Source organism: Typha angustifolia, chromosome 7 (genome assembly GCF_048772165.1).
Source record: "Typha angustifolia cultivar Huaian chromosome 7, ASM4877216v1, whole genome shotgun sequence".
NCBI lineage: Eukaryota > Viridiplantae > Streptophyta > Magnoliopsida > Poales > Typhaceae > Typha > Typha angustifolia.
In genome coordinates this window covers 40,001-51,709 of record NC_133245.1, presented here as the reverse complement: position 1 = coordinate 51,709, position 11,709 = coordinate 40,001, and the positions used below count along the sequence as shown (strand labels likewise).

The 11,709-nt window shown below is 35.5% G+C and overlaps 1 protein-coding gene across 4 annotated transcripts; it reads left to right on the top strand.

Annotated features, from left to right (window-relative positions):
* The first annotated feature begins 2,292 nt into the window (after positions 1-2,292).
* LOC140762641 (COP1-interacting protein 7-like) lies at positions 2,293-10,520 on the top strand. Of its 4 annotated transcripts, none has more exons than XM_073100512.1 (11): positions 2,293-2,429; positions 2,764-2,847; positions 2,951-3,133; positions 3,208-3,325; positions 3,445-3,481; positions 4,204-4,238; positions 4,346-4,395; positions 4,479-4,631; positions 6,363-6,628; positions 6,850-8,624; positions 9,683-10,520. In XM_073100512.1, the coding sequence occupies exons 1-11, from the start codon at positions 2,371-2,373 to the stop codon at positions 9,977-9,979; spliced, it is 3,057 nt and encodes a 1,018-aa protein (XP_072956613.1). In that variant the 5' UTR covers positions 2,293-2,370; the 3' UTR covers positions 9,980-10,520. The 4 variants fall into 4 exon arrangements, with proteins under 4 accessions (XP_072956613.1, XP_072956614.1, XP_072956616.1 ...); XM_073100513.1 differs by lacking the exon at positions 2,293-2,429 and adding an exon at positions 2,475-2,612; XM_073100515.1 differs by lacking the exon at positions 2,293-2,429 and adding an exon at positions 2,484-2,634.
* Positions 10,521-11,709: the final 1,189 nt, after the last annotated feature.

The window sequence follows — 11,709 nt, the reverse complement described above, 5'->3', positions numbered from 1 at the left end:
CTCAATTTCTACTTATTTTAGCTCAATTTTAAATCACAGCAAAATTAATTATTATATTTACAATTAAACACCATAATTTTTTTTTATTTTAGATTAGAGGTACAATTTAAAAAAATGAGAATAACTAAACTAGACTCCAACCAAATGTGGCTTTAAACAGTATTACTTGACTATTTTAATAGCTCTTATCTAAGAATTAAATTGTTAGAGAATAATATTTTTTATGTTTTTATTTTAATACTCTAGCTCATATTTAGACTTTAAATATTTTGATGAGTTTAAAACATGGTCTTGACTTAAATAGGGGAGATATTTTATATTTTGAAAAACAAATATGACAAGATTCGAATCCAATTACTTTTTTTTTATACCATATTAACTCATCAATCGCTATAAGAATTTGCTCAGATACTATGTAACTTATCAAACTACTCTAAAAACTTAAGCTTTTAAAGTTGATTTGAATTAACATGTACTAATTTATTTGTTAGGACTTTTCCAAAAGATAACAGTAACATGAAAATCACAATGAGATGTTATTTAAGGAAGCTCATTTATGAGCGAGCTCAAGCGAAGATATATTTGAATCAGGCTTCAGTATCCTACTAATCAAATTGTCTAATACATAGTCTCATATAAACATGATATATAAAAGAAATAATAAAAAGATAACTATAGGCTATTAGGTTTAAATAAATGACTTAAAATTTATGTACACGAGCCTTTTTTTACTATATGAGCACTATTTCTTAGTAGAATATGAAGTTTTATAAAATTCTTTTCCAATAGTAGTAAATATTCCTTATTTCTCCAAAGGAACTACATTTAATCAAGTACTTTTCCACCTTAAAAGAATTTACATTATAAATTGTAAAATTTTATTTGCCAAATTGATATAGTATATTAAAAGATGAGTATTGCTATGCTTACAAATATTTTACAAACGCTTTTGATTTGGCATTGTCTTAACTATCCATAATAATGGTTATAAGAGGAAAAGAAAAACTATTGGAAGTTAATAAAAAATTTGTTAGGTCATTTCATTTGTAGAATATTTGTAAAGTGTTTGATTATTACTCATAAAACATATCTTTTATGCACTAAGCTAAGCTTTTAGGTATACTTAGAAAATTGACAAAGCGAGGACTTATATGGTGTTTCCAAAGTTCTGGAATGTTGGAAAAATAGAAGGATGAGTATAGGGTGACCATTTAATAGTATATTTTATCTAGCTAACCGCTGATGTAGTTAGTTCGGCTTCGGAAGAATGTGAATGCGCGTTATCGTTTTGCTTGGACAGGAAGCATCGATCTACACATTAATCAGGTCTTGAATGTTCGGAAGAAAAAGAAAACCAAAAATTTTCTCTCTCTCTCTCTCTCTCTCTCTCTCTCTCTCTCTCTCTCTCTCTAATTTTCAGCAGGTATGTAGTAAGAACTAGTCCTCAGGGATCAGTATTTCTTTCCAGGTTCTTTACAACATTTTGACATTTTCCTAAATACCCCGCCTGGTGTTCAAATAGTTGCCAAGATTTTTTGTGTATTACGTAATTAAGCTTTCGAATATAACAGAAAAGAGAAATATTTGACCACCCAGTCATATTGTGGTAGGTTCAACTTAACTAAGGCAACTTTTAGAAATAATACAAAATAAAATATTGGAATCACACACACACACAAAAAAGAGAAAACAAAAAGAAAATAAAAAAGACCACCCTAATATTTTGGAGATAGATATATTAAATCTTCACACACACACAAACACACATATATATACATATTGAAATATGAGAATTGGAGTGTCCAAATCGGTGCGATTGACAAGAAAATTTTACCAGAAGGAAAAAAAAAAATTATGGTGTTGCTGAAATCTTTCTACTTTGATGGACTTGACAAGAAAAATTACTGGATTTCTATGATATTTACGATAAATTACTTTGGAGAACATGTTTATTGGACCTTAAGCTTCATTTTGGCTATTGAAATCTTTCTTGATCCGTTCCGGGTCGTGCGCAATGCATAACGACTGGAAGAGAAATTAGATCGACCTTATTGGTGGCTGTTCCTTTCTGTTTTCGCACTCCATCTACTGGCGTTGAAACAGCTAGGATCCACACTGGCATGTAAGACCATAGCAAGAGAAGGAGAATAAATCGAATCATTTGTTTGTAGTTAAGCTGACGACAAGTAAAAGAGTCTTTTTTACATCTCACAAACCAATCACACGATGGATTCGAAACTAAAAGAGAGAGCATCCGTTATGGTAACGACTAGCGTGGAGCTTTAGCTGGCGATGGAGCTCTATAGCAGCAGCAGTAGTGGGGGTCGTGTCGGCAGCTTAAAGTAGAAAAGAAGATTTAGATTGAAGAAGATGGATCCACTCACTACAGGCGAAGAGAGTGGCGAGGGAGGAGGAATCCAGAGAAGAGGGTAGATTGACTTGCTGGATATATATTTATATATGTTTATTTGTGAAAAGTAATTAAAGACAATCAGATAGATACAAAAATAAAATCCTTCTCTGATCTGCTTGCTGGCGGAGTGGTGGTGGTGTGGGGGGGCGCGAGAAGGGAGGTGAGTTGTGACAGCCAAACTAACCGCTGGCTTTGCAAGGTCATGTGCACCATCTCCATTGGTCATCTCATCTTTCCTTAACCAATCATTTCGTACCTTCTTTTTTTTTTTTTTTTAAATTTTATTTTTAACTCTTGGGTTCATCTGCGGCAACAACGAAGGTCATCTTCGATCCTCTTCTCTCTTCCAGGTTCTACTTGGCACCTCAACTGATGGAAGATCCCGCTTCCCCTCTCGAGTACGCTCTGTTCCATCTCACCCCTACCCGAACCAGGTAAAGCTAAATGCTGCGGCGCTTTGCTCTGCTCGTCTGCTTAAATTTCTCTCACTGAATTGGTTTGTCCAAACTAGTGCATTAATGATAAATAAAATGAAAGGTGTGATCTGGTGGTCTTCTCGGTCGGCGGCGGAGGCGAGAAGATCGCATCCGGTTTGCTGGAACCCTTCCTCTCCCATCTGGGGTACGCGAGAGATGAGATCCCTAAAGGCGGCTACTCCCTCACCCTTCGCCCTAACTCCCCCTCCCCGCCCTCTTGGTTTACCAAATCCACCCTTGAAAGGTACGTACTTTCGAACGCACATTTCTATAACCAATATCAAATATACCCTCCCTCGTCCTACATTGCTTCTTTAGGTTTGTACGATTCGTTAGCACTCCTGAAATCCTCGAGAGGGTCGCAACCATAGAACGCGAGCTCGAACAGATCGACCGCTCAATTCAGTCGGCAGATTATGGCACCACAACCCCAGAGGTTAGTCTACTTCCTCCTCGCCCCTCCCCCCCGTCCTCCCTCCCCCTTGCTTCTGAGATCAAACTTCTTATCTACCAACTCCTTCGTCTTGCTTTTCTCAATCCCCTTCACCTTTGCAGGCACTTAACCAATCTGGGAAAAGTCAAACAGATCAAGGTACTTCTGATATATACATGTTCTCACTATGATTTTGCTTTGACCTCTTTCAAACGTACGTATCATTCTTCTTTGTTCGTCTTCATTTCTTCTCGTACTCCACTTTGGTTGGCAACAGTGAATTCTCAAAATATTTTGCTTATTAAAATTAAATCAAGACAACCTCAAGCTGCTAGGCTCAATAATGTATAGAATTCCTTTCTGTTTGTCTAAATCATATACTTAACCAAATTCTATATCCAAATACTTCCCTGATCAAACCATGTCCTTAACTAATTTTAGTGAGTTATTATAGAGCCCCTAACCAACACTAATGCATCAATCCCACTTGACTATACCCGAATCCAGAACATACTCCTTCAATATATCTGATTTTTAATGTCAACCACGTAATATCTGCTCCGAACCTAATTTAAGACCATAATTCCACTACCACTATTACTAAAATTAATTGGAAGGGCTTGCCTTTTCACGCAAAGATCCCAAAAGGAAAAAAAAAACAAGAAAGCCAATTAACTCGGGATTTTGTCTCAATCTTTAGAACTCTATTGTTGATACTTGACAACAACTTTTAGAAATCAAGATAGTTCAGCAGAAAGAGAGATACAAGTACACTCTGACGCATACATTATAAACTCAATTAAGCCAACCATTAGTCAGTCAATGATTCTTTTGTCGTTTTTTCATATACTATGAAATCTCACAAACATACCTACATGCAGATAGCAAGATCAAGAAATCTACCGTTCCTTTGAAGGTATCCTGTGTTTTTCTGATGATTTTCTGAAGATATGTTTATCATTGTAAGGACAAAGTCTCCTAACATTGTTCCTTATGATTTCATGATAATTAATTGTACATCAGCTGCAAGCTAAAAGGAATGATCATGACGCTAAACAAGGAGAGAACTCCAAGTAAGACACTATGCCTTGCCTTGAGTAATTGCTTATATTCCTCTACATGCATCATTAATTGCATGGTTGTCCCATGGCATTAGACTCTGCCTTCAACGAGTTTTAGAAACTCGGAAAGTTGTGCTCCAGAAAGAACAAGGGATGGCATATGCTAGAGCCTCCGTTGCTGGCTTTCAGCTGGATCATATTGAGGATCTAGTGTTATTTGCAGATGCTTTTGGAGCCACTCGTTTAAGGTACATAGAGGTCCATTCTTTTTATGTGTTTGATGAATCTATCTTTTTCTTCCTTTCTTTCCTTTTTTGCTCTTCTGTACAATTTCTATTTACTTAAGTATCTAGAATGAAAGAGAAAAAAAGTATGCAACAAGGTTGCATGGTGTCCTTCCACTTATCACTGGATACAATCTCATCCTGCTTTCTTGTGGTATAGCATGTCCAGGCTCTGGTTCTGGTAATTGAAATTGGTCAATTAAACAGAATAACATGAGAATATTAAAACTCAAGAGTACATATCTGGTTGAAAATAAATTCACGAGTGAATCTCACCCATGATCTACAAGCTAACACAGCATATCTTTGTATAAAGAACATAGTATGTGGCTTACTGCAAAAATAAACAGCAGATAAGATTAACAATATTGAAATAAAATACTGACAACATCATATATCAGACATCAAATCCGACTCACCAATGTTGAAGCCTATTATCAAAGTTGAAAGTGAGAAGCCATCGCCAGTCATGCCTCACTTTGCTATGGGTCAAGGACAAGCAGAACTCAAAGTTGGACAAAAGTATAACATTTTCTCTTTCCCTTCCATTCCCTCTCTCACCCTTGAAACTTGATAGGGCACTCCAATATCTTTATGCTGGTTTGTATGGTAAATAAAATGGATGGATAACTCAGCTTCTTTAGGCCATACCCTTCTCGTATTCTTTTATCTAAAAGATGAAATGTAGTTCTCATGCGATACCCTTTTTAGATAGGAAGCCTCCTAAAGATGCGAGGCCTCCAACAATCTCTCCAACTCATTAGACGTTCTTTTCCTTCTCTAAGTAATATCTTATCTAATTAGTAAAGTTATGGCAAAAGTTGTTAAGCCCTTGCAAACGAGGTCTAGTGGAAGTGAAATAAGAATTTCTTTCATAGTATAAAAGAATAAAACCACTGTTTGTTTAAGGTTTTAGAATAATTGGTAAATTAGCACTCTATTTGCCGTCTTTCCACTCCTCTGGTACTCTCTCTCATACTCCCTTTGCTACATACTCTTCATAATATACTTCTCACAGAGGTCATTCTTATTTTTCTTTCCAAATTAAATAGCAAATGAAATTTTGACAGGATATGACAAATATTGCAAAATCTCATGAGCTATGCCCAGCCACAACTTTCTATCTGTAATATGATATTATCAAGGCAAATCAAGCACAAAAATAAAATTAATTTGTGGAAGAAATTTTTTTGGTTCTCTCTTTAGAATCCTCAAATTGAGCAAGCTATCTTTCCCTCTCCTTTTATTTTTCAGGAAGTAATCATATATTTGCAAGAGAACTTGGACTGGGTGAACATGTTCTTTTAAGCTCCATTTTCTTTGAGAATAAGGCTCAATCTAGAATAGCTATTCTTATTTCTTACTCCTAAAATGTGATCTTTATTCTAGGAGTAATTATTTCTATAGTCACTTGTAATCCAATATAGTCGTGTAATAATTATTTTTGATTTGACATAAAGTGAAGTTAAAATATAACACCACTTAGTACTGTAGCTTTAGACAATACTCTATTAGTACCCATACAAGTTTAATTGCTGCCTAGTTATTGCAGGCCTACTCAATTTTTTATTCTGAAATTTATTTTGGTTGATGGAAAAAAGTGTTTCTTGCACTACTATGTTTGCACTTGTTCTATCCTATGTATATGCTTCTCTGCTTTCAGGTTTTCTGACTCTTGATTTTTGTCCTGTGCAGAGAGGCATGCGTCAACTTCAAAGATTTGTGCAAAAAAAAGGAAAAAGACAAGTCGTGGATTGATGAATTAGCAGCAATGGAAGCTTATTCTCAACCAGAAGGGTCATACTTTGGTACTTCAGGAATCATGCTTACAAGTGAATCTTTCTACAAGCAAAGCAACAAGCCAGAGGCTCATGAGGCCACTGATCAATTTAGGAAAAATGATAATGCTAATGGGAGCATAGCTTTGACTAAAACATCAGAATCCTCGAAATTCAATCAAGGTACTGTATCCACGAACATTTTCCTTCCCCTTCTCCCCAGGTGCCAAAAGCTTGTTGGCTATTTAGTGTTGTCCAATATTTCAAATACTTTGTTTCAATTTTCCAGCTTTTACAAAAACAATGTTCCTGATTTGCAGCAAATTTCAAGATAACTAATTGCTTTATTTAGCAAAGATCCTTCTCCTAGCTGTTCTTGTCTGATCAAAGTATTTGACTTTCAGATGATAACCTTCAAGAAACAATGCAGAAGAGCTTGCAGGCTGTCGATGCTGATATCAATGGAAAACCTTCAATTAGGCCAAACCATCCACCTGCACATGTATATAACAGTCAAGCTTCAGATGCTCAGGGCAGGTCTTCGAACCAAGGGTGTGCTTTTCCTGGTATGCAGTTACTACTCTCTCCATATTATCAAGGACACCCTGGTAACATGCAATGGCCTCAACACATAGGATTGCAAGACCATAGAATCTCACAAAATGCAGACCATCGAGGGAGGAGCAAGAAGCTTCCCAGGGCAAGTAGAACCAAAAGCAACAATTCAAGATTGAAGGGTGTCTACTCTGACCAAAGCTCTTCTGATTTGAGCAGTGAACCAGAAGAAAAACAGGATGTTGCTTTTCCATCTCATGACGAGACTATAAAGAGTGAAGATATTAAGAATAGAAGGCCCAAAAAGAAGAGCTCAAATAAAGTTGTCATTCGTAACATTAATTACATCTCCTCCAAAAGGAAAGATGGAAGGAAGGATGAGTCCTCAGACGAATCATTGACTCGAGATTTTCTAGACAAGGTTGAAAATGTTGTTGACACGATACATAAACACCAGAAGTCTGGCAGATACCAATACAAGGAAAATAGTTCAAGGAAGGAAGATCATGGGGAGAGCAGCTCGGATTCTTCAGATACTAAGAAAGATAATGAAAGTTGGCAAGATTTTCAGAATATTCTAATGAAACAAGAGAGTTCTGCTTGTAATGATACGGAGGAATGCAAGAATGAAGGCGCAGTTCCAGGTCGTATGCAGAACCAAGTAGAAGTTGAAGATGATTATTGCATTGTCCTAAACCAGGAGATGACCCAACAACCAGTTGAGAAGTGTACACTTGATGCAGAATATGATAGTACAAAGAACCAGCTGGTTGAAATTGAGACATTGGTGATTACTGAGAGGGATGCTAATACTGAATATGCTATGAAAAATTTTGAGTGCGAGGAGAGCTACAACAGATTCGTGAAGAGAACTGAAGGTGGTAGTGAAGAACTGTTGTACATGAAGAATCCGCAACAAGAAGATGTTATACAATATTCTTCATCTGATCATACAGAGGAGGTTTCTGCACTAAGAAGTCAAAGAGGTGGAGACTGTTTCATCGTCGACCGGTTCTATAAGTCAACAGAAGTACAAGGATCTGCGCAATGTTCCATGTATGAAAGTGAGCAGACAGTGACTTTACCCATGGCCAATCAAAATAACATGGTTAAAAATGAGAAGAAACTTCTGATTGATGACTCCTTTGTGGTTCCTACAAGATCAACAAGATATGACCACAATATTTCTGAATGGGAGATGGATATAGGCATGGTTTCTGGGATTTCTTTGGCTGCTGCCACAGGTCAAACTCAGAAAGGTGATCCTTTGAAAGAAAATATTGGAACACACCATTATTGTGAGCCTGATGATCTCCAAATGGTGCTAGAACGGGACTTTAGGGTCGAAACTGCATGCTGGACTCATGAGATAGATTACAGTGCAGAGGTTACATCTAAAAGAGTGAATATCTCTGGTGCTGAAACAAATCTAACTAATGATGTGCCAACTAACTTCAAGGAAGGAAAGAAGCATGTTGGTACTGAAGAAAAATCCTTAAATAGAGATTCAAAAAGGAAACCCTTAGTTGGCTACCTTGGTAAAAGCAAATCAGAGGTGATGTCAAAGAATAGAAAACTACCAACAATGAACAAAGAAACACTTCAAAAGAGTAAGAGGGAAAAGGTACTTAGTACTTACATAGTCACATGGACTTCACACATTCACATTAACGAGGAACAACTGTTTTAATCTATAGAAGGTGCTAAAAGATATAGGAGACCGGACTATTTTTAAAAGATTCATCAGAGATAGCTCATCACAAACTGATATTTTATTTCCTACTCTCTCTTACTGCAGTTTGCTACGTATAAATTCCTGAACTGTGCATTTAAAAAATGAGCTTGATAAATGTAATTCCTTTTTCTGGTATTTCCCTTAATGACACTATATGCTGCATTTTGGTATTATGTATATCAAATCCAGGTATTTCCATGCTTCTAATATTGTTTTATTACTTCATGCATTGCAAAAGAATTATACTTTAGTTCCACATAATACTAAGTATCCCTTCATAGTTTTATTATAATGAGTCTACGTACAATTTGTTATGATTTTATTATGTCTGAAATTTTCATAATGCATTTCTATGTTATCTTTCATAGGCGGGAAAGGAAGGGTTGACAAACGGGTACTTGGGGCTTTAATTTAGTCACCGATCTCAAGTTTTGCTTTTATGCATTATACTAGCGTGGGACTCATTATTATCAAATATCCCATGCGATATGAGCACTTAAGCAGTTTGTTAATTCATTATGATCTATCCTATCCTTTCTCATCTTCTTTCTCTTTATCTAGACAAAAACCCATGTCTAGAGAACTCTACTAGCTAGATCTTATATATCATGCATCCAAACTGCAAGCAGGAAGCTAGACAACTTTATTACACAACTAGCATTATAGATTTCAAAAATTCGAACCATGTCCAGCACTTGCCTAACATTCCTCAGAAACGAGTTCTGCACCTGATTTCAAGTTAATTGTCAAGTGCAGCCTTCTTTCGTTAGCACTTTTAGACTGTGCATGAAAACAACACTATAAATGAATAACCCATGCTGTCTCAGTAAACATATATTATTTATCTCTCAATGTCAAGAGCATTACTACATATCCCTTTCATGTAAAGCATTCATTTGAGCTATATTTGTGTAACTTGAAATATTAAAGTTTCCATCCAATTACAGGAAGAAGAAAATAGGAGGAGAATCGAGGAATCATTGGCCGAACGCCAAAAAAGAATTGCTCAAAAAAGTGGAAGCAAACATATTCCTACAACACAATCTACAGAGAGGCTCTATGAACGTAAGGCTGCAGCTGATTCTTTAAGTCATGATAGAAAAACATCTCGCTTTACAGTACAACTAATAGACAAATCATATGTCACAGAAGCAACGAAGGGTCATCATATCAACGAACAGAAGAAACAAAATGGAGCCACACTATTATCAAATATAAAACAAAAACTAGACCCTCTGCAATAATGTGTATACTGCACTTCCTGATTACCTGAGGTGAAAAGAAAGTAAAGAACTCCTCGCTTCAGAGCAGGCCTTTGAGGTAATAGGAAAAGCTCTACAGGCTACATACATGTTCAGCAGTCTAGTTCTATAGTGAATTAAAATTCTACATCTAATCAAGCAAAGAAATATGTCACTGGTAGGCATGACATTCTTTTCAAAAGTTTCATAGAAAATAAAGGTTTAAAATTGTTGGTTGCTACATATGTTTTTATTCTTTGGACCATTATCTGAGAACATGTCAAAGATGTATTTGGCTTTATTGTTCTCACTAGTTTTCTGTACACTGCCACATTTATCACAAGGCAAAAGTCTAGTTATTCTGTTCTCCACAGGTTGATCCTTCGATCTCTATTATCCAAGAACTCTGAAAAATAGAGGCTTCGCTTATGAGTCACATATTCAATTTCTTTCAATATCTATTAGGTCATTCATTTTTCCTGACCCTGTTGTTGTTGATGACCTTTTTGACTGCTGTTTAAAGCTCCTCATAATTTCTTGCAGATATCTGAGAATTTGATTACTTTTGCTGCTTCTTTAATTCTCTTGCTTCATCATTTCTTTGGATGTCATCCTGTTTAACAACGAGCAACTCTGCATTGATAGTATTATTACTGACAATGTGTAAAAAGAATTAGCAAATTGTTGTGCTCTTTTTAGCAGGTTCTTGCTGTGACCATTTATTGCTATCGCTTATGAAGAGACTCCTATTTTCTATATGCTGTAAATGATGAACATAGCAGCAGATGAGATTTTTATGAAAATGCCCTAGCATTTTTGCACCTAAACTCGTATATTATAGTACACTATAGATAAGAAAATTAAAAGACGACTTAAGCAAACTTGTTTTGTCAAAGTGGGAAGGCAGGTATACGTCTGCTCTTATAAAATGCATTTAGGAAAATGAAGGATTAACAGGTGCAACCAAATAACTAACTTATTTTGCGTGTATTCATAAGATCTCTTATTTGTATGAATATATGGTGCATAGAATCTAAAAAATAATATTTTAAAAAATGGATTAGACTCCCATATAGATTTTTGACATCTACTTGATCAAATAGTATCTAGCTATCCCAATTTGACCTATCTTTTTTTTTTCTTTTTTTTTTTCTTTCATTTCAATTCCAATCCATTCCTAACCCATCTCCCTCCTCTCATTTCAGTACCATCTCATCTCTCTCATTTCCTTTGATTTTCATCCTCAATCCTAACTTAGCCGATTAACTTTCCTCTCCTCTCTTTTATTCTTCTCAAATTTAACATTTGTTTACTAAATATATTATTACAAAATATAACTAATAAAATATGTGTTTAACAAATACAACATTATGAAATATAATCAACCAAACAAGTAATTTTTTTTCCTAGATTCAACATTTTTGTCTAAATACAAGAAATCAAATTATCCATTGAATTTTGTGTATATACACCTTAACCCTCGTTCTGTTCCATTATATCCTTCAAACCTAACTAATCGTAATCACCAATGTCAAAATTTATACCCTTGTATGCAGCGATGTGGAATTATTTCCGATGATATCATGCCAAAATTGAAATAGTTGGGTGAAAATTGTCTGTTTTAATGAAAAACAGAAATATGACATGAAATAGAAGTTCAGTAAATACTGTAGTTACTGCATAATCTAGCAGATATGCTAGAAATTGAACTTCAAATAAACCTGACTTATTTT

Bases quoted from the DNA above. Each gene is read 5' to 3' on its own strand.
- LOC140762641 (XM_073100512.1), top strand. From the start codon at position 2,371: ATGGATCCACTCACTACAGGCGAAGAGAGTGGCGAGGGAGGAGGAATC. The intron at 3,326-3,444 runs GTTAGTCTACTT...TCACCTTTGCAG, and splicing joins ATGGCACCACAACCCCAGAG to GCACTTAACCAATCTGGGAA. The intron at 6,629-6,849 runs GTACTGTATCCA...TTTGACTTTCAG, and splicing joins ATCCTCGAAATTCAATCAAG to ATGATAACCTTCAAGAAACA.